Source organism: Manis javanica, chromosome X (genome assembly GCF_040802235.1).
Source record: "Manis javanica isolate MJ-LG chromosome X, MJ_LKY, whole genome shotgun sequence".
NCBI lineage: Eukaryota > Metazoa > Chordata > Mammalia > Pholidota > Manidae > Manis > Manis javanica.
Window position 1 is genome coordinate 28,516,930 of NC_133174.1, and position 21,578 is coordinate 28,538,507.

The 21,578-nt window shown below is 36.1% G+C and overlaps 1 protein-coding gene across 1 annotated transcript in view; it reads left to right on the top strand.

Moving 5' to 3' along the window:
• The window catches only part of CFAP47 (cilia and flagella associated protein 47), a 489,967-nt gene that overhangs the window by 320,930 nt on the left and 147,459 nt on the right, over positions 1 to 21,578 (top strand). Inside the window, exon 50 of the mRNA XM_073227718.1 lies at positions 9,218 to 9,329. Within this exon, the coding sequence (XP_073083819.1) occupies positions 9,218 to 9,329 (112 nt within the window). The remainder of the gene's footprint in view (positions 1 to 9,217; positions 9,330 to 21,578) is intronic.

Sequence of the window (21,578 nt, forward strand, 5' to 3'; positions counted from 1 at the left end):
ACTTTTGTGTATGGGGTTAGACAATAATCCAGTTTCATTCTCTTCCATGTAGCTGTCCAGTTTTGCCAACAGCACCTGTTGAAGAGGCTGTCATTTCCCCATTGTATATACATGGCTCTTTTATAGTATACTAATTGACCCTATATATTTGGATTAATATCTGGGCTCTTTACTCTGTTCCATTGGTCTATGGGTCTGTTCTCATGCCAGTACCAAATTTTCTTGATTACTGTGGCTTTGTAGTAGAGCTTGAAGTTGGGAGGCATAATCCCCACAGCTTTATTCTTCCTTTTCAGGATTGCCTTGGATATTTGGGGTCTTTTGTGATTCCAGATGAACTTTAGAACTATTTGTTCCAGTTCATTGAAGAATGTTGTCAGTATTTTGATAGGGATTGCATTGAATCTGTAGATTGCTTTAGGTAGGATAGCCATTTTGACAGTATTAATTCTTCCTATCCATGAGAACAGGATGTATATCCATTTATTGGTATCTTCTTTAATTTCTCTCATGAGTGTCTTGTAGTTCTCTTCACTTCCTTGGTTAGGTTTATTCCTAGGTATTTTATTCTTTTTGATGCAATTGTGAATGGAATTGTTTTTCTGATTTCTCTTTCTGCTAGTTCATCATTAGTGTATAGGAATGCAATAGATTTCTGTGTATTAATTTTGTATCCTGAAAATTTGCTGAATTCAGATATTAGATCTAGTAATTTTAGAGTGGATTCTTTAGGGATTTTTATGTACAATGTAATGTCATGTGCAAACAATGACAGTTTAATTTCTTCTCTGCGTTACACTATCTTCCCCATGACCCCACCACATGTATTTCTTTGTATTGCCTGATTGCCATGACCAGGACCTCCAGAACTATGTTGAATAAAAGTGGGGAGAGTGAGCATCCTTGTCTTGTCCCAATCTTAAAAGTTTTCAGTTTCTTGCTTTTAAGTATGATGTTGGCTGTGGGTTTGTAAAAATTGTCTGGGTGCACTCTGCTCAGCAGGTTAGGAACTTTCACGATCTTCAGGCACTCCAACACCCTGGCTGGCTACGCAGCTCCAAGGCCCCCCACCATGATACACAGCCTGCTGCACCTTCCTCCCAGCCAGCCCACACCTGGGTTGCAAACCTGCAAACCCTGCCCTGGTGACAGGCCAGTCAGAGGAAAGCCCCACCTACAGCAGCTACAAACACAAAGCATAGAGGCTTACACCTGTGTGTTCAGGCCCCTGGTTCTGGCAGTGGATGCAGGCATAGCAGCCGGGAAGCAAGAAACAGCTCTTTCCTCCCCTCAGGCACCTACATCGCTCCCCTGTAACCCCCGACATCACTCCAGGGGCTGAGCAGCTGCAGAGAGTAGAGCTTCTGGGCACTAGAGGGCGCCACATACAAATATGAAAGGTCAAAACAACCTGCTTCAAAGCAAAATCTCAACACCAGAAAAGAATTGAATGAGACTTAACTAAGATATCTTCCTGGAAGAGATTTCAAAATAAAAATCATAAAAATCAGAAACATGCTCCTGGAAGTACAGAAAAATATTCAGGAACTCAGGATCAAATTTAGGACAGAGATCCAGTCATTGAGGAACACATGGAGGGTATTAAAAGCAGATTAGATATGGTGGAGGAGACAATAAATGAAATAGAAATTAGGGAAGAGGAATACAAAGAAGCTGAAGCACAAAGAGAAAAAAGGATCTCAAGGAATGAAAGAATACTGAGAGAACTGTGTGACCAATCCAAATGGAACAATATTCGTATTATAGGGGTACCAGAAGAAGAAGAGAGAAAAAGGGATAGAGAGTGTCTTTGAGGAATTAATTGGTGAAAACTTCCCAAATCTGGGGAAGGAGATAGTCTCTCAGGCCATGAAGGTGCACAGATTTCCAAACACTTGGGACCCAAGGAGGACAACACCAAGACATATAATAATTAAAATGGCAAAGATCAAGGATAAGCACATGCTATGAAAATCAGCCAGAGAGAGAAATAAGATTACATACAAAGAAAAACCATCAGGCTATCATCAGACTTCTCAGAAGAAACCTTACAGGCCATAAGGATTGGCATGATATATTTAATGCAATGAAGCAAAGTGCTTCAAACCAAGAATACTCTACCCGCCAAGATTCCATTTAAATGTGAAAGAGGAATTAAACAATTTCCAGATAAGCAGAAGCTGAGAGAATTAACCTCCCACAAATCATCTCCACAGTGTATTTTGGAGGGACTGCTATAGATGGAAGTATTCCTAAGGGTAAATAGCTGTCACCACAGGTAATAAAAAGGGATTGACAAAGAGTACAGAATATGATATGGAATACATAAAGAATGGAGGAGGAGGAAAAGGAGGGAAAAAAAAGAACCGATCATAAGGAAGTTACCCTTGAACCTTTGGTAACCATGAATCTAAAGCCTGCAATGGCAATAAGTACATATCTATCAATAATCACCCTAAATGCAAATGGTCTGAATGCACCAATTAAAACACATAAACTCAGTGAATGGATAAGAAAATAAGACCCAATTATATGCTGCCTACAACAGACTCAATTCAAACCCAGAGACATACACAGACTAAAAGGGAAGGAATGGAAAAAGATATTTCATGCAACTAATGGTGAGAAAAAAGCAGGAGTTGCAGTACTTGTGTCAGACAAAATAGACTTTAAAACAAAGAAAGTCACAAGAGACAAAGAAGGACATTACATAATGATAAGGGGGTCAATCCAACAAGAGGATATAACCATTATAAACATCTATGCATGCAACACAAGAGCACCTACATATGTGAAACAAATACCTACAAAATTAAAAGGGGAAATAGAAAGCAGTGAATTCATTCTAGGAGACTTCAACACTCTACTCACTCCAAAGAACAGATCAACAAGACAGAAAATAAGTAAGGAGACAGAGGTATTGAGCAACACATTAGAACACATGGACCTAACAGACGTCTACAGAACTCTCCACCCAAAAGCAGCAGGATACACATTCTTCTCAAGTGCACATGGAACATTTTCAAGAATAGATCATATACTAGGCAAGAAAAAAAGCCTCAGTAAATTTAAAGAGATTGAAATTGTACCAACCAGCTTCTCAGACCACAGAGGTATGAAACTAGAAATAAATTATGCAAAGAAAATGAAAAAGCCTGAAAACACATGGAGGCTTAACAACATGCTCCTAAATAACCAATGGATCAATGACCAAATAAAAACAGAGATCAAGCAATATATGGAGACAAATGACAACAATAATTTAACACTGCAAAATTTGTGGGTTGCAGCGAAGGCCATGCTAAGAGGGAAGTATATTGCAATACAGGCCTACCTCAGGGAAGAAAAACAATCCCATATGAATAGTCCAAACTCACAATTAATGAGACTAGGAAAAGAAGAACAAATGAGGCCCAAAGTCAGTAGAAGGCAGGACATAATAAAGGTTAGAGCAGAAATAAATAAAGTTGAGGAGAATAAAACAATGGAAAGAATTAATGAAAGGAGGAGCTGGTCCTTTCAGAAAATAAACAAACTAGGTAAACCCATAGCCAGACTTACCAAGAAATAAAGAGGGTCTACACACATAAACAAAATAAAAAATGAGAGAGGAAAAATCACTACAGACACCACAGTAATACAAAGAATTATTAGAGAATACTATGCAAAATTATATGCTAAGAAACTGGATAACCTAGAAGAAATGGACAACTTTCTAGAAAAATACAGCCTTCCAAGGATGACCCAGAAAGAAACAGAAAATCTCAACAGACCAATTACTAAGAATGAAATTAAACTGGTAATCAAAAAACTGCCTAAGAACGAAACTCCTGGTTCAGATGGCTTCACTGCTGAATTTTATCAGACATGTATGAAGATGTAATACCCATTTTCCTTAAAGTTGAACAAAAAGTAGAAGAGGAGGGAATACTTAAAAACTCATTCTATGAGGCCAGCATCAGCCTAACACCAAAACCAAAGACACCACAAAAAAAGAAAATTACACAACAATATCCCTGATGAACATAGATGCAAAAATACTCAACAAAATATTAGCAAACTGAACTCAAAAATACATCAAAAAGATCATCCATCATGATCAAGTAGGATTTATTCCAGGGATGCAAAGATGATAAAATGTTCAAAAATCCATCAACATCAACCACCATATCAACAAAAAGAAGTACAAAAACTACATGATCGTCTTCATAGATGCTGAAAAAGCATTTGACAAAATTCAACATCCATTCATGATAAAAACTCTCAACAAAATGGGCATAGAGGGTAAGTACCTCAACATAATACATGCTATATATGACAAACCCACAGCTAACATGATACTTAACAGTGAGAAGCAAGCTTTTCCTTTAAGATTGGGAATGAGACAAGGATGCCCACTCTCCCCACTTTTATTCAACATAGGTCTGGACGTGCTCACAATGGCAATCAGACAACACAAAGAAAGAAAAGGCATCCAGATTGGTCAAGAAGAAGCTAAACTGTTACTGTTTGCAAATGACATGATATTTTACATAAAAAACTCTAAAGAATCCACTCCAAAAGTACTAGATCTAATATCTGAATTCAGCGAAGTTGCAGGATACAAAATTAATACACAGAATATGTTGCATTCCTATACATTAATGATGAACTACGAGAAAGAGAAATCGGGAAAATAATTCCATTCACAATTGCATCAAAAATAACAAAATACCTAGGGAGAACCCTCACCAAGGAAGTGAAAGACCTATACTCTGAAAACCACAAGACACTTATGAGAGTAATACCAATAAATGGAAACACATTCCATGCTCATGGATAGGAAGAATCAATATTGTCAATATTGTCAAAATGGCCATCCTGCCTAAAGCAATCTACAGATTCAATGCAATCCCTATCAAAATACTGGCAACATTCTTCAATAAACTGGAACAAATAGTTCTAAAATTCATAAGGAACCACAAAGGACCCTGAATAGCCAAAGCAATCCTGAGAAGGAAGAATAAAGCTGGGGGGATTTTGCTCCCCAAATTCAAGTCTACTACAAAGCCACAGTAATCAAGACAATTTGATAGTGGCACAAGAATAGACTAATGGAACAGCCTAGAAAGCCCGATATAAACCCAAGTATATATGTTCAATTAATATATAATAAAGGAGCCATGGACATACCATGGGGAAATGATAGCCTTTTCAACTGGTATTGACAAACTACAGTTATATGCAAGAGAATGAAACGGGATTATTGTCTATCCCCATATACAAAAGTAAACTCGAAATGGATCAAAGACCTGAATGTAAGTCATGATGCGATTAAACTCTTAGAAGAAAAAATAGGCGAAAATCTCTTTAATATAAACATGAGGAACTTTTTTCTGAATGCATCTCCTTGAGCAAGGGAAACAAAAGCAAAAATGAATACATGGGACTACATCAAAATAAAAAGCTTCTTACAGCAAAGGACACCATCAACAGAAAAAAAAGGCATCCTACAGTATGGGAGAATATATTTGTAAATAACATATCCGACAAGGGGTTAACATCCAAAATATATAAAGAACACACATGTCTCAACATCCAAAAAGCAAATAACCTGATTAAAAAATGGGCAGAGAATATGAACAGACAATTCTTCAAAGAAGAAATTCAGATGTCCAACAGACACATTAAAAGATGCTCCACATCACTAATTATCAGGGAAATGCAATTAAAAAACACAATGAGATATTACCTCACCCCAGTTAGGGTGATCATCATCCAAAAGACAAACAACAACAAATGTTGGCAAGGATGTGGAGAAAGGGGAACCCTCCTACACTGCTGGTAGAAATGTAAACTAGTTTAACCATTGTGGAATGCGTTATGGAGGTTCCTCAAGAAACTAAAAATAGAAATACCATTTAACCTGGGAATTCCACTCCTAGGAATTTACTCAAAGAATATAATTTCTCAATTCAAAAAGACATATGCACCCTATGTTTATTGCAGCTCTATTTACAATAGCCAAGATACAGAAGCAACCTAAGTGTCCATCAGTAGATGAATGGATAAAGACGTGGTACATATACACAATGGAATACTGTGCAGCCATAAGAAAGAAACAAATCCTACCATTTGCAACAACATGGGTGAAGCTGGAGGATATTATGCTCAGTCAAATAAGCCAGGTGAAGCAAGACAAGTACGAAATGATTTCCCTCATTTGTGGAGTGTAACAATAAAGCAAAACTGAAAGAACAAAACAGCAACAGACTCACAGACTCTAAGAAGCAACTAGCAGTTACCAAAGGGGAGGGGTGGGGGAGGGTGGGTGGGAAAGTGGGGAGAAGGGGATTGAGGGGTAGTATGATTGGCTCACATGCTGTGGGGGGTGTCATGGGGAAGACAGTGTAGCACAGAGAAAGCAAATAGTGACTCTGTGGCATCTTACTATACTGTTGGGCAGTGACTGCAGTAGGGTATGGGGGGGACACAATAACATGGATGAATGTAGTATCCTCATTGTTTTTTCGTGTGAATCCTTCATAAGTGTATATCAATAATACCTTAAAATAAATAAATAAATGAAAAAATAAATAAATAAATAAGTAAGTAAATACATACACACAGACATAAATAAATAAATAAATAAAGCTTTGACCAGTGGGGGGAAAAAAGATCTCTGCACTCCTGTGTTTATTGCTGCATTATTTACAATAACCTAGTTATGGAAGCAACCTATGTGTCCATCAACAGATGAATGGATAAAGATGATCTCATACATATACACAATGGAATATACTACTCAGCCTTAAAAAAAAAGAAATTCTGTCATTTGCAACAATACAAATGGACCTAGAGGGTGTTATGCTAAGTGAAATAACCAGGTGAAGAAAGACAAATACCATATGATTTCACTTATTTGTGGAATCCAAAAACAAGACAAAGCAAAATGAACAATGCAGCAGTGGACTCATAGTCACCGAGAAGTGACTGGTGTTTACCATGGGAGAGGGATTGGCGTGGGTTAATGGGGAGGATGGAGGGGAGATAAAGGGACACAAAAATTCTCAATCACAATAAAAGTTGGTCACAGGGATGGTAGTGCAGCATGGTGAATATAGCCAATGATTATATAGCATGTTCCTATGTTGAAATACACTAACTGCACTAGTGCAGGTGAGGATTTAATGATATGGGTAACTGTTGAACTACCATGTTGTATACTTGCAACCAATATAAGATTGTTAATCAATGATATAAAGAAAAAAAAAGTAAGGCAATACTTATATACTGAAAACTGCAAAATATTATTGAATGAAATTAAACTCCAAATAAATAAAAAGACATCCCATGCTCATCAATCAGAAAAATTAATATTGTTATGATATCAGCATTACCAAAATTCATAATAGAATCAGCACAGTATCTATCAAAATCCCAGCTGACTTTTTTCAAGAACTTGACAAGGCAACCCTAAAATTCCTGTAGAAGCGTAACCCAGAATAGCCAAAGTAACCTTGTGAAAGAAGAAAAAGGTAGATGACTCAGATTTCCTAATTCTAAAACTTAATACAATCCCTTAGTTAAAAAACTATAACATTAAAGAAAATATGCTACTGGCTTAAGGTAGACATGTAGATGAGTGGAATAGAATAAAATGTCCAGAAATAAACCTGTTTAATAATAGTCAACTGAGTTTTGATACAGAATACCAAAAGAATTTGATAAGACAGAGAATCTTCTTAAAAAATGGTGTGGACACAACTGTATAGTTGCATGCAAAAGAATGAATTTGGACCTAACTCATACCATGTGCAAACAAACTCAAAATGGATCATAGAACAAAATTCAATAGCTAAAACTACAAAAATCATTGAAGAAAACGTAGGAGTCAATCTTCATGACCTTGGTTTAGGCAATTATAGTTTAGATATGACACCAAAAGCACAAGTATCAAAACAATAATATAAGTAAATAAATTGGACATCAAAGGTAAAATATTTGTGCTTCAAATGAGTGAAAACACACAGAATGAGAGAAGATATCCACATACCATATATGGCATACGGGCCCTGTTTTTAAAGTATGTAAAGATCTCTTACAGCTCAGTAAAACTCAGTAATAAAATGACAAGTAACACAGTTTTTAAAATGTGCAAATAGCTTGAACACATATTTCCCCAAGGAGGATATGCAAGTAAACAATAAGCACACAAAAAGGTATTTAACATTGTTAGTCATTAGGGAATTGCAAATCAAAATCACAATGAGGTACCACTTTACACGCACTAGGATGACTGTAATCAAAATGACAGATGATAAAAACTTGAGAGAAGATACAGAGAAATAGCAACTATCATGCATTGTTGGTGGCAAAGAAAGTGGTGCAGCCATTTTGGAAAACAGTTTTAGAGCGCTGTAACTCAAAAGGTTAAATACCAAATTATAATATGCCCCAGCAATTCCAGTCATAGATGTATGTCCCTAAGAAATGAAAATTTGTGCCCACTCAAAAACTCGTACATGTGTTCATTGCAGCATTATTCAATATAGACAAAAGTGGAAACAACCCAAAAATTTCCATCAATTTATGAATGGATACACAAAATGTGGCTTATCATATAATTTAGTATCACTCATTAGTAAAAAAAAGAAGTGGTGTAGTGATGTATACCATAACATAGGTGAACCTTGAAAGCATTATGCTAAGCAAAAAAAGCCAGTCACAAAAGACCAAATACTGTATAATTTCTTAAGGCAAATATATGGAGTCCAAAGTAGATTAGTGTTTGCCTGGGCGGTGAGGGATAGCCAGATGTAGCACTCAGTAAGCTGAAAGTTGGATTTAACCAGTGTGGTCAAATGCTGCCTAAATATTTTTATATGCTGTATTAATATTGATGTAAAAATTCACTGAAACGGTTCTTCTTTTGTACATGTAATTGCATAAGGAAAATTGTGCATCCCTAGGAGATATGCAAATTGTGTAAGCATCAATAATCTTGCTCCATGTAGCAACAGAAAATAAGCATTGTTTCTTTTCTAAGAATTATTTCCTTTTTTCTATTTTTTTCATTGGTCTCTTGTCAGATTTTTCTGTTTTGCTTTTCATGTAAAAATGACAGTTTTAATGGAAGCATTTAAATTTCAGGGATTTTGTATGCTTTAGCTTGGTACACTAATTTCATGTAAATACTGGTATTATGTAATCTTTGTTTATGAATTCTCTTCTCCAGGTATCTTCAGATCTTCCAATGGTGTGGGGAAATCCGAACATCACCATAGACCCTGACAATGTAATTCCATATATTCTACACATATGTCCTTGGAAACGTGGAGTATTCAAAGGTAATGAAACCCTTAACAAAATATTATTACCTACTATGTTAGGACAGATACATGATAAAAAGAAATAAAAATGTAATTTACATTTTTCCTTTCTAATAAATAACCCAGAGGGGAATTTAGTTTTCCATTTCAGTCATTAGCTTTCTAAATAATCAGAGCTTGGGGGATGCATTTTATGTCTAGTGCTATACTCTCTTGGCCATTTATTTGAATTCATTTGTAGGACAAATCCCTGGAAGTGGGAATATTTAAAGATACATACATTTAAAATTGTCATAACTGTTTTCAAATTGTTGTACCAATTTATGAACCAGACATCATCCTATGAAAATTTCTGCTTATGGGACTAAATACTATAAAAATATGTACAAACATTTAATTGACACAGGAAAAATATGTTAAAGTCTTTGGTATATGTGAATTTTTCTTCCCTCATCTCTTATAAAATATTCATTTGTACAAATTGCCCTGATGGTCCCTGAACAGAATTGCTTGTTTGGGAATGGGCATGCAGGTTATTCCTACAAGCTTGTAAAGAGAGAGCGGGTGAAAAGGGTAGTAGAGTAATAGGGAAGAACTGAGGCGCTGTGATCCATCAGAGGAATAGTCCTATTTGGTAGACAATTAAATGCCCACTGGTGGTTGGATCCTGCTAAGGAAATAATTATAATGTAGGTAAATTGGGACAAGTTCGAAGTGTAGAAAGCATATATCCAGTAGCAATCTTGTGCAGCCCTGTTTGCATCAAGAAAGGAAGTTTTAAGAAAGGTTCTAAAACTAGCATAGAAGGTGTAGAGAGCTGCTCCAAAGAAGAAAGTACAAAAAGAGTAGACCCAATGCAATTAACAAGTTGAACCTATAAAGATGGGCAGTTTCAGAATGGCAAACACAATGATCCAGTTAATACCACTGTAGAATAATGTGCTATGAAGGTAGAGCCAACCTGCTCACACCACTCTTGGCTTCTAGTGGGCTTGGCCTCACATGTCACCACAGTCATAGTCATTAGCATCTCCTGAAATCATCCCATCATTTTTTAGACTTTTGGCTTTACAAAGCCCATTAGTAATTCTCTGTGTGATAGGTAGATTTTGAGCTATAGTGAGCCTATTCCAAACACTTCAGTGAAGTATCGTGTTTCACCATTTTTATGTAATTCAGAAGATTTGAATTGATTTTAAGAAATACAAATTTCAGTTTTTAATAGTCAAATGATAGTCCTAATGGTGTGTTTTCCTTAGTTTTAAAATTTAACTGGGCTTTTGTAAAGGGCAGCAAATCATTCAGAATTGCCATTATTATCTTTGATAAACATAATAAATCCATTTCCTGTTCTATAAAAGGCAGTGAGTTCTGCTATGCATGAGAAGGAACGTAAGAGCAAACTCAAACTGTGGACCATTGGTGAATTGGGAATATTTATGACTCCCTTAAACAAAACAAAGCCCCTGGTCTTTCAGACTCTTGACAGTTACAAAAATGGAGCTAAGAATAATTAAACAATTGTATTTAATACATCTTTCCTTTGTATAGTCATTTTTTGTTGGTTTTGGCAGTATCTCTGAGACTATAACTTTTCAATTCATATTTTCACTATTTAGATATGGATTCATTTAGCATGTTGGTTTGAAGGACTTTAGAAGGAATTTGGGGAAGTTAAAGGCAACTCCGTACATTCTTAAGTGAGGATGAAGTAGTAAGTGTTGCTTGCTAAATAAGAGGTTTTGCAGGCTTCATAATTTTGAAAAATACTTGCAACATGCTGCTGCTTGTTCTTCCCAGTGCGGTCCCTTAGTATTGAATTAATGTTGTCATTATGATTGAGAAGCTGAACCTATAAAGAAGACTAACTCTATTTTTATTGATATTACTATTGGAAGACTTCTACAATATTTTAAGCAGTATAAATGTAATTGCTTCTGAACTGCCATTAATCCAATGTAACATAAAGATAGGTAGCCTCTAAAATTTTTAGATGTATATGGCCTCAGGACTTTGATTTGGTATCCTTTCTGATTGGTTAGAGCAGGAAAGTAGGTAAGTTAATTATTTTGAGTATTACCACTGCGTACAGAGATGGGTATCATATGGCTCCTGCCTCCTAGGGATTCATGTCTGGTGGTGGAAATAGAGATGCGTAAATCGTCTCAATACAAGGCATGCTCTGATATACTAAAAGTTTGTGCATGGTGCTGCAAAGCATGGTAGCAAGAAATGTTAGCCCTAGCAGTGGGGGGTCTGAGTGGGCCTCTTAGTGGAAGCAAAGGATACTAACTTTGATCTGTGCTGGATAGGAGTTAGTAAATTATGATGCCCAATTTCCTTGCCCTTGGCCTGATACTTCCTCACAAGGTTCTCAGTATGGTTCCCTAGGTCTCAGCAGTACTCTGACATGTAGCTTATTTTATTTGATCCAGTGAAGGGTTTGATCTGGGCCTTGGAGAAAGAGCTGGGGTTTGTCAGCCAGTGTGGTAGTGGGGGCATCCCAGCAGAGAAAACAACTCTTGTGAAAACACAAGAAGACACTGTATATAATGAACAGAGGGGTGTGTTTGGAGTGTGTGTTTGTGGTGACGAATGCAAGGGTAACATGCAATTTAAAACACAGGCCAACTTTGTTGGGCAGAGTTTTATTTTACTTCTTATTGCACTGGGAGCCAATTCTGAGGGCCATGAGTCAACCAAGTTTTAAGAGAAATCTAGAGGTAATACACAAGGCAGAAGGGGCAAAAGAGGACAGTTAGATCTGAGAGGTCATTTAGGGGTCTCGAGCAATATTCTAGTCGATCAGTTCTCAACATTAGTTTGGGCCTCTTCTCCCCAAAGCAGACCCTGAGAGAGGAGTTCAATTCCAGATAGTTTATTGGAGCAGTGATCACAGGATGCATTCTGAGAGAATGGGGAAGTCAGATGCTGAAGGGAAAAAGTCAAATAAAATAAGCTAGATGTCAGAGTACTGCTGAGACCTAGGGAAACTTACTGGGAACCTTGTGAGGAAGTATGGTGCCAAAGGGCAGGGAAATTGGGCATAATCATCTGCTAACTCCGATCTATCACAGGTTGAAGTTTGCTCTTAGGGCAGATTCCCAGGGCAGTGAATCCCCACTGGAAAAGAGCAAGAGGAAACCACTGGTGTATGTGGGAACTGTTTGCAGAAGGGATTTGTATGGGGCACCGAGAACATGTAAGTGAGTGTCATGGCATGTTGACTGGTAGATTAAAATTTTGAGAAACGGATAGATTTGGAACTTTCACAGCAGCCTGCAATGAGCTACAATCATGTTGCAAGTGTACCTATGTGGAAATATTTGTGGGAATGCCTCTTTGGCCGTGGAACAGAGACTTAAGATTGACCGTTCTAAGTGAGAGTTAAAGACCAACTGACCTAGGCCTCTGATAGTGGGTTATAAAACAGAGGGGCAATTTAAAGAGAAATAAAAATGGAAAATGATTTTATAACAGCTTGGGTATCCAGAGGATTAAACTCTGAGATGGGATATTAGCCTGTAGAACATTTATTAGGGAGTGTGTTGTAATCAACACTTGCAAAGGGAAAGGAAAGGAAGTATATTGACCAGGAGGAGAAGCTGGGCTTCCAGACAGCCCCAGGGAGGGGTTTTAGTCAACTCACTGGGGCCTCTGCAGCCAGCATGGCCCTTCGGAATTGTCCCATGTTAGGAGAAGGGGACTGGGCCTTTATGATGCTGTGTTGATTGGTCATTGAAAGTGGGCTATGTGTGGTAGGAGGTTTGACCTTGGATGAGGTTTTTTTCAAACAAGGTGATGCCTAAAGGGAGCTGACCTGATGGGCATCTTCCAGCATCATTCCCATCAGCTACAGAAATAAATCCTTTGTTCCTGAAAAGGAATCTGGTTGATGCAGCATAGTGTCCACCACAGTTGCATTGATGAAAACTGGGATGTGGAGAGATAAGGGAGAAAGGAGAGTCAAGTGTACTTCCGATAGTAAGCAACTCTAAGAAAGGGGATACCATTAACTTTGAGAGAAAAGTGATCAGAATAGATGGACTAGTTAGGGAGAAAGAGCCCAATTCTACTTTGATTTGCATATCATCTTTGTATGTCAGTAAATTTCAGAAAAATATTGAATCCATCAACCTAGATATGAAACTATGGAACCTTAGAGGGAAACAGACAAAACCAAGCAGACATCACATGTGTAGGCATGGTAGAAATAATGTGTTAATGACTGAGTGTATTAAAACATGATGGCTTAATTCTCTCTTTAATAACCAGAAAATGATGTCTCTGGTTGGGATAAATATTAGAATGCAAAATACTAATATTATTTTCCATTGTTAGAGGATTAGAATGTAATAAAATATAGAAATGCAGTAAGGGCCTGTTGCATATTTTTAGTAGTGAATGAAATACGCAACTAAATTTCCATTCGTTTCAGGTAGAAGCTTGATTCTTTGCACAAGACTAATATTTAGGTGAAGATGATTAGGCCTCAGTGGTTAGCATATACTTTAGTAACAATAATTCTTCAATTTATTTTGATTGCCATAACATAATATGATTCACAAGCATGATGTAATGATGGCTATAAACATGCATGTTCACAACATAGAGCAATTCACTCCTAATACCATACAAGAAGATGAACTTGTACAGGTAAGAATTAAGGTTTTACAATTTGATATAATCTACATATCATTTTTTCTAATAATGTGCTCTAGTTGCTTTTTAATAATCTACATAGAGCACACATGTCTCTGGCACAACTGCTGTGAGATCCTTACGAGAATGTCACACTAATCAGCTCAGCGCCCTCCAGCTTGGGAATATTAGGGTTATAACAGAACCTTAAAAGGCAAATTTTAGTAAGAACAAGCAGGTGACTGCCTAAACTTGTAGGGATAACTCTAGGTCCCTTTTCTGTGAAGGGAAATGAAGAGCTATGAAGCCAAATAATTAATTTGGAGTTTGGTAGGCCAAAAATATAATGTGAAATCTGGAGCCAAGCCATGCAAGTGTGGGCTCTGCAGCTGCTGTGTTACTGATTCCTGATTATAACCCCTAAAGCCGAGACTCTGACCACCACAGAGGAACAAGTGTCATCTCCAGTGATGACTTACTGCAGTACTTTCTTGCTTTCTTAGGTTTTATGCATGTTCAACTTAGAATTTTCAGTTGAGAGAGGATTCTGTGAATCTTTTCCAATACATTGTAGAAATGGCAATCCCTAAATATTTTGAACAACTTTTCTTCTCATTAACTAGGTCAGTTAATTTTTTTAACCTAAGTTTAAGACTTCATAATTATGCCTTATGAATTCCTACTTGTGAGCAACAAACATACTTTCATCTCCAGGGAAAATGGTCTTTGGAAATTCTTACAATCATTAATGACATTTATTTGTGATCAAAAATAAAGGGATGCAGAGGGGAAATCGACTATCTTACATTTGTCCACAAGGTTAATGGGAGTACAACAGAGAAAGGCAATAACAAGGATCATTTATTGAATTATGAACCATTTAAATGTATGAACAAAGTCAGACTGAAATAATTTAATATATTAGTCATGGTGTGGTGCCCTAAAACAATCTCTAAAACATTAAACAACAAGAATGTCTTTATACCTAAAACTAATGCCATTTTTTATGACAATTATATCTCAATTTTAAAATACAAAAACTTCTTTTGAAATTAAAAAAGAATATTTTCGTATATCATTCACTTACTGTGTCAAGTCTTTACATGTTACAGAACACTACTTGGACACAGCTCAGTGCAGTCACCAAGGAGCTTTACCTGTTTATTCTACATTAGAAATCTAAATATTGAGAAGCCACATTTAACGTAGTTTCCAGTCTTAGCAGTAAATTTAGTTTCTAACCTGAACATTCATTATAGAGTGGTCTGAAAATCTCTTTTACTATGCATGACGCCTCAATAAGCTGGTAGCTCCAGAATGTAGGTAACAATGCTTAATTTTTGTGTAGCCACCAATTTACCTTGTATTTTCAAAAGCATCCAGAAGTGGTTTTTTTGGTTGCCGAAGAGTGATTATATTCATTCATTTCAGCCCAACTGTGAATTATAGCTAACATCCATTCCTGCAAATTAGCAGTTCTTTTGTTGAAATGAGATCTGTTATGACACTGGCACAAGAAAACCCCTTCCAAACAATTGCAAATAAGTTTTTAGTAGGCTTTGCTAAAGACTTCTTAAAGTTTCCTTTCAATAAGCTTCTGTCTAATGTCAAAACAGAATGTTTAATGTGCACACAATAAAGTTCTTATGTTGGGCCTATGTTTAAGCAAGATAGAAATAGTTTTTATTGTTGGCATCCTGTTACTCTGAAAGGACACACTCTCCAGAAACTGTATTTCCAGTTGCCATCTTTAAAACACAAATTCACTTCAAAATTTGATGCCTAATGTTGTACATGATAAGCAGCAGTGCTTGTCACGTGTATTTTCAGAATGTGATACTGAGCAAAAGTAGTGCTATTTAAATTTGCAATTTTCATTTGAAGCTTAGGTGGTATTTTCATGCTAAGCACCCCATTACAGTGGCAAAATCGCACATCTTTTACTTTACTGTTTCCTGTTTTACTGTGGTTGCATTGCAAAGAAACACATTCAGAAGTCAAACATGACTTCAGCCTCCAATCAGATCATTCTCTGCTTGTGTGACCTTAACTTCAGTGAACATCAGGTTTCTTACATGTAAAGCATAGCTACTATTTAACCTTTCAGAGAGGTTATGGGCATTAAATGGGAATATATGAAATGTGCTCATCTAGTAGGTGTTCAGTTAATGTTTATCACACTTACTTAATAAGCTAATTCCCATTTTTTTAAAGTCTCTGTAACATGATACTGGTATAAGGGAGGGGAGGATTTGCAGCTGCTTTTCTCCCCACTCTGACCTAGTTTGTCTCAATGAAAAGGACAGGTAGGGTGCTATCAAACACTTGGCTAAAACTGAACTTGGCTCTTCCTGGCTTGTTCCCATCACCACTGTGAACTGCCACATGTTGTAGAAGCATAAAAACCAGTTAGATACCATTGGTCTTTCAAAATAAGTTTTGGTTGCCATAAAGCATTTTCATGCTCTTTGAGGTGAAAGAAATGTTTTGCAAAATCAGGGCTCTCTCTCTGCGGAGAGAATCCGCTGTTTGCATGCATCCTCGCCTGCTCCTTTGGGCTTTCCACTTTGCTTTTACCATCTCTGCTGTTCCAGGAAGCCTGTGCTCTGATGTTTCATGACAGCTTTAGCCATCTGTCTTTGGGATGGCTTCCCTTCCATCTACCCTCAAGGGCTTGTGAGCACTGGACCTTTTCTTCCTGCCCCTAACTCCAAAAATCAAAATAAGTATTAATTCTAGTCTCAAGCCCCACTCAGATAATTGGCTCTACATAAATTCATTCATGTTGATAGATCAGTGAGTGATGACATATAGTGCATTTTCTACCTTTTACACGATATAATCCATGTTTTGACTGCCAGGCCAGCATTGGCCTCCAGACCAACAGCTGGCAAACAGCAATAGGTATTGTCAATATTGAAAGAAAAAGCAATACATTTCAGTAACAAAATCATTTCTAAAATATTTTTTCAATTACTTAGTAGTACAATAATAGGAATGTGTTAAATATGAGAACAGGAAAGATTTAGAAATTTGGAGAAAAACATAAATCTGAAAACTGCATATACTACATTAAGCTGAAGGAAGATTTGCCTGCAAGTCTAGTGTTTGCCATGAAACCCACATTTAATTGGCACAGCATTCACTCATAATACTTGATTATGTGTTCTTTCTAGGCTGGAGATGCCCTATTCAATATAAATTAAGTTTGCTCTTAGAAGAAGGCAGTAGTGGCTCTAGAGGCTGATGGATCCACTATGGTATTCTGGTTAAAATTTTTATATTTTAATTTTGAATTTTATACATATTGATGTTATAAAGATAAAGTTCTGTGGGTGTGTGTTCTGCTTTACAGATCAAAAAAATGTTGTGTATTTTGTGAGGAGTTATTCGCAATACAATAAAATGAAAATATAATTTGGCAGGTCATTGGCTTTTCTCATGTAAAGCTTGCACTTAAGAATCTGAGATAGAGGAGTTTATTGTAAATATTTACTCATACATTTGATAGAAATGTTTAAAATCCAAAGCACACTTAAAGGATGCTTTCCTAATCTGGGAGGAATTAAACTTTTAGAATTAGTCAAGTTAGAAGATCATACAGAAATTCTGAAACTTTAAAACATTTTTTAACTTTTAAATATTTTTTCTTAAAGTGAAACTACTTCAAAAAGTGTTACAAATACTGGTGAATAATTGCCTCTTACTATTCTGCACTCTTATGAGAAATGATCTCCCCATTTTTGTTGCTTGGATGGGGCCTAAGGATGCTTTTTAATACTAATATTCACAGTTACCAAAGGGAAAGGGACTGGGGAGGAAGGGTGGGAAGGGGGGGAGAAGGGGATTAAGGGGCATTACGATTAGCACACATAATGTGCGGGGAGGGGGCCCGAGGAAGGCAGCATAGCATAGAGAAGACAAGTAGTGACTCTACAGTATCTTACTATGCTGACGGACAGTGACTATAATGGAGTATGTAGTGGGGGCTTGATAATGGGGGGAATCTAGTAACCACAATGTTGCTCATGCAATGGTATATTAATGATACCAAGATAAAAAAAATCCCTTAAAAAATACTAATATTCATTTTTATCTCATGCAGAAATTTCTCAAAGAAATTTAAAATAAAAAAAAATAAATGAAGGCTTTGTATGGAGGCTTTAGAAGCCACCTTCACTGTGCAATGAATCCAGACAAATAAATAAACAATAACATTTGATATCACTAGTAGATAACATGACTTTATGGAGCTAACAGGAGATATAGATAAGTAGAGATTATAGATAAGATAGCTAGGTATGTAGATTAAAGTCTTCTGGGTATCTGAATATCATTAATTATCCTGCACAATGTGATGATTTGATATATATATACATTGTGAAATGACTACAGACATTTTTCATTTTAGTGAAATGCAATTGTCACTTTGAAAAATATGGATCAGGAAAAAGCATGCAGTTTTAATAGCAATTTAGACTATCACTTTTGTAACGTTTTGTCCCAGTAGTGAAAGCATAGGTTCTTGCTGAAGCTAAGGCAGGACAAACCATCCTCTACATCAGAAATCTGAATCCTGTAGGCTTTAATAATCCTTTCCTATAGTTTGCCATGTCTTCTGTGACACTCTTGTCAAAAATGTGTTACAGAAAGAACAAACAGTATAATGCCACAAAAAAGGAGCCTATAGAAGTACAGTTGGATGCTAAAGTACCATATATTTTATCATAAAAATTAAAAGCTTAATAAAAGCGAGATCACCTCACTCCAGTCAGAATGGCTACTGTGCAAAAGACAAGTAATAACAAGTGTTGGTGAGGATTTGGAGAAAAGGGAACGCTCCTATACTGTTGGTGGGCATGTAAATTGGTGCAGCCAGCATAGAAAACAACATGGAGGTTCCTCAAAAAACTAAAAATAGAAATATCATAAGACCCAGAAATTCCATTTCTGGGAATTTACCTGAAGAAAACAAAATCTCTAATCTGAAAGGATATATGTTCAATGCAGCATTATTTATAACAGCAAAGATGTGAAAGCAACCTAAGTGTCTATCAATAGGTGAATGGATAAAGAAGATGTAGCACATATACACAATGGAATATTACTCTGCCATAACAAAGGAAATCTTGCCATTTGTGACAACATGGATGGAGCTAGAGGATGTTATGCTAAGTGAAATCAGCCCGGCAGAGAAAGACAGGTACCATATGATTTCACTAACATGTGGAATCTAAAAAACAAACCAACCAAACAAACAAACAAACAAAAAATAGACCCATAAATATGGACAACAGATTGTTGGTAACCATAGGGAGGGGGCTGGAGGGGTGAGTAAAGTAGGTGAAGGGGATAATGCGATACAAACTGCAAATTGTAAAATTTAAATAAGTTATAGGAATGGAAGTACAACGTACAGAATATAACCAATAATATTGTACATCTTGGTATGGTAATAAGGGGAACTAATTGTGGCCAGCATCTAGTAAAGTATATAATTATTGAGTCATGTTGTACATGTAAGCAATATAATATTATATATCAACTTTATTTCAATTTAAAAATAGTGGGAGACAAGAGCTGTATTATACACAGAATAAAAGCAGATGTGGCCACAGCCCTGGCTTTCTTTATCTCTGTTCTTCATTAGCCACATAATTTTGTTTTTTCCACTTTGCCTTTGGCCCCCTAATGGAGGGGAAATAAAACAAAAGAGTTAGAAGCAAGAAAAAGATAGGAGGAGGAGAGGAGGGTTAACAGAGGATTCCTCAGGCTTTTGGCTTTAGTCTTGCTACTCAGATTTATACGATAGTATGATATTAATTAGAGAAACAAAACAAAATTCATTTAATCACATATAACATACTGTGCATAGACCAAACACTTAAGAAAAAACTTCTTGACAGAATTTTATGCCTCCAAGAAATTCACAAATTGATCAAAATCCAGCCACACAGAGGTTTTCCTTAACAGTAATTCCTCAGCAGCGACAGGGAGGGGTTAAGGATGAAGCCAGTGGGAGGAGCAGGTGGGGTGTCAAGAGCCTTTCCAGGTGTAGCTGTTGCCATGGAAACTTGATTTTCGATGTTTTCTAAGGGATGACATACTTTAGGCGATCAAGGTGCAGTATCTGAGGCCTATTACTTTAGGTCAACATAAATGTTTTGTAAATATGTGAATGTTTTTGCTATTTTCCAGTCAAAAGCCCACTTATTCTGTGGTATTGTTGGTGATATTTAGACATGACTTAATGTGCCATTTCCCATATTCTATGTCAGGTAAATATATATGCCCTTGTCACTTACTTAACTGTGTGACCTGGGGTAGGTTCCCCAACCTTTATGGCTCAGGCTGCTCAACTTTAAAATAAGTCTAACAAGTTAATTAAAATAATTAACTCAAATGATTATTAAAGAAATTAAATAGATAATGAATGGGAAGCATTTAGCATATGCCTAACACAGAGTAAACATCTTATTAATGGTTTTTCATTATTTTCTAAAGAAAAAACGTTAATGTAAAATTACACTGCTTAGTCTTTAAACTTGAGTCTGATACTTACATCTTACAAAATAGTATGAAATTAATAACTCCTAATTTTACAAAATGAAATATAGTAGAAAATGTTTGTTTTATTGACTGTTAGGAAAGCATTTTGAAAAATCAAATTGTTTGGCAGAGAAAAAAAATCCATTTGTCAAAATGAAAGCTTGTGCTATTGAAAACGCTATAGCTATAATTACTGTTCTTACTAGATTGTTTTTGTAACACTCTTGAGAAAAACTGAAAATCTCCATTAAGCCAATTATGTTGTGTCTTAGAGTGTTGCTTTTCCTTGCTACAATTATTTCTGTTGTACTGTAGTTTTTCTACAGCTGTCTAATAATTTTCCTATCACTCTGATAAACACAACCACCAACAATCAAGCTTTTTATTTATTTTTGTTTCCTTTTGGGTTGGTTGGCCTTAACCAGAACAGACGAATATAAAGAACAAAGTAATTACAAATACATATAGTGTAGAAAAATATTACCATCATTGAAACACATATTCTCCTTATAATCATTATTTACTGCATTTAGTTTGAAGGTTCATTACTGACAGGTTGCGGAGCTAATTTTATTCTTTGTAATAAGTTTACAAGAAATTGACTACTGTCCGTTCTACCATAGCTAATTAATAACCAAAAATAAAGATGCAATTTAAAAATGTAATTGTTTAGAAATAAAATTACGTTTCATTGGGGAAAAAAGTGCATAAATCAGTGGCATAGTTCTAAGATAGGTGGCTTAAAAGTGCTCTTTCAGTTAAAACATAGGCTACTAAATGGACCTGTAAATGCTTCCATAGTTCTTTCATTCATTTCTATTTTTTGAGATAAATACTTCATATCTCATTCTGGTCTATAATGTATGGTCTTCTTCTATAGAACTCTTGAATTGTTTTACAAATAATTTCTGTTTGTTAAGGGATAATAAAAAGGTAGTAACATTCAAATGGGTGTGTTGGAAGAAGAAAAAATATGCTGAGCATATAAATCCTTCCAAAGAACTGAAATGAGAAAGAATGGAGACTATGGACTCTCAGTTCTTGAAAGTATTTCATAGTATTTGAAATATTGATTAG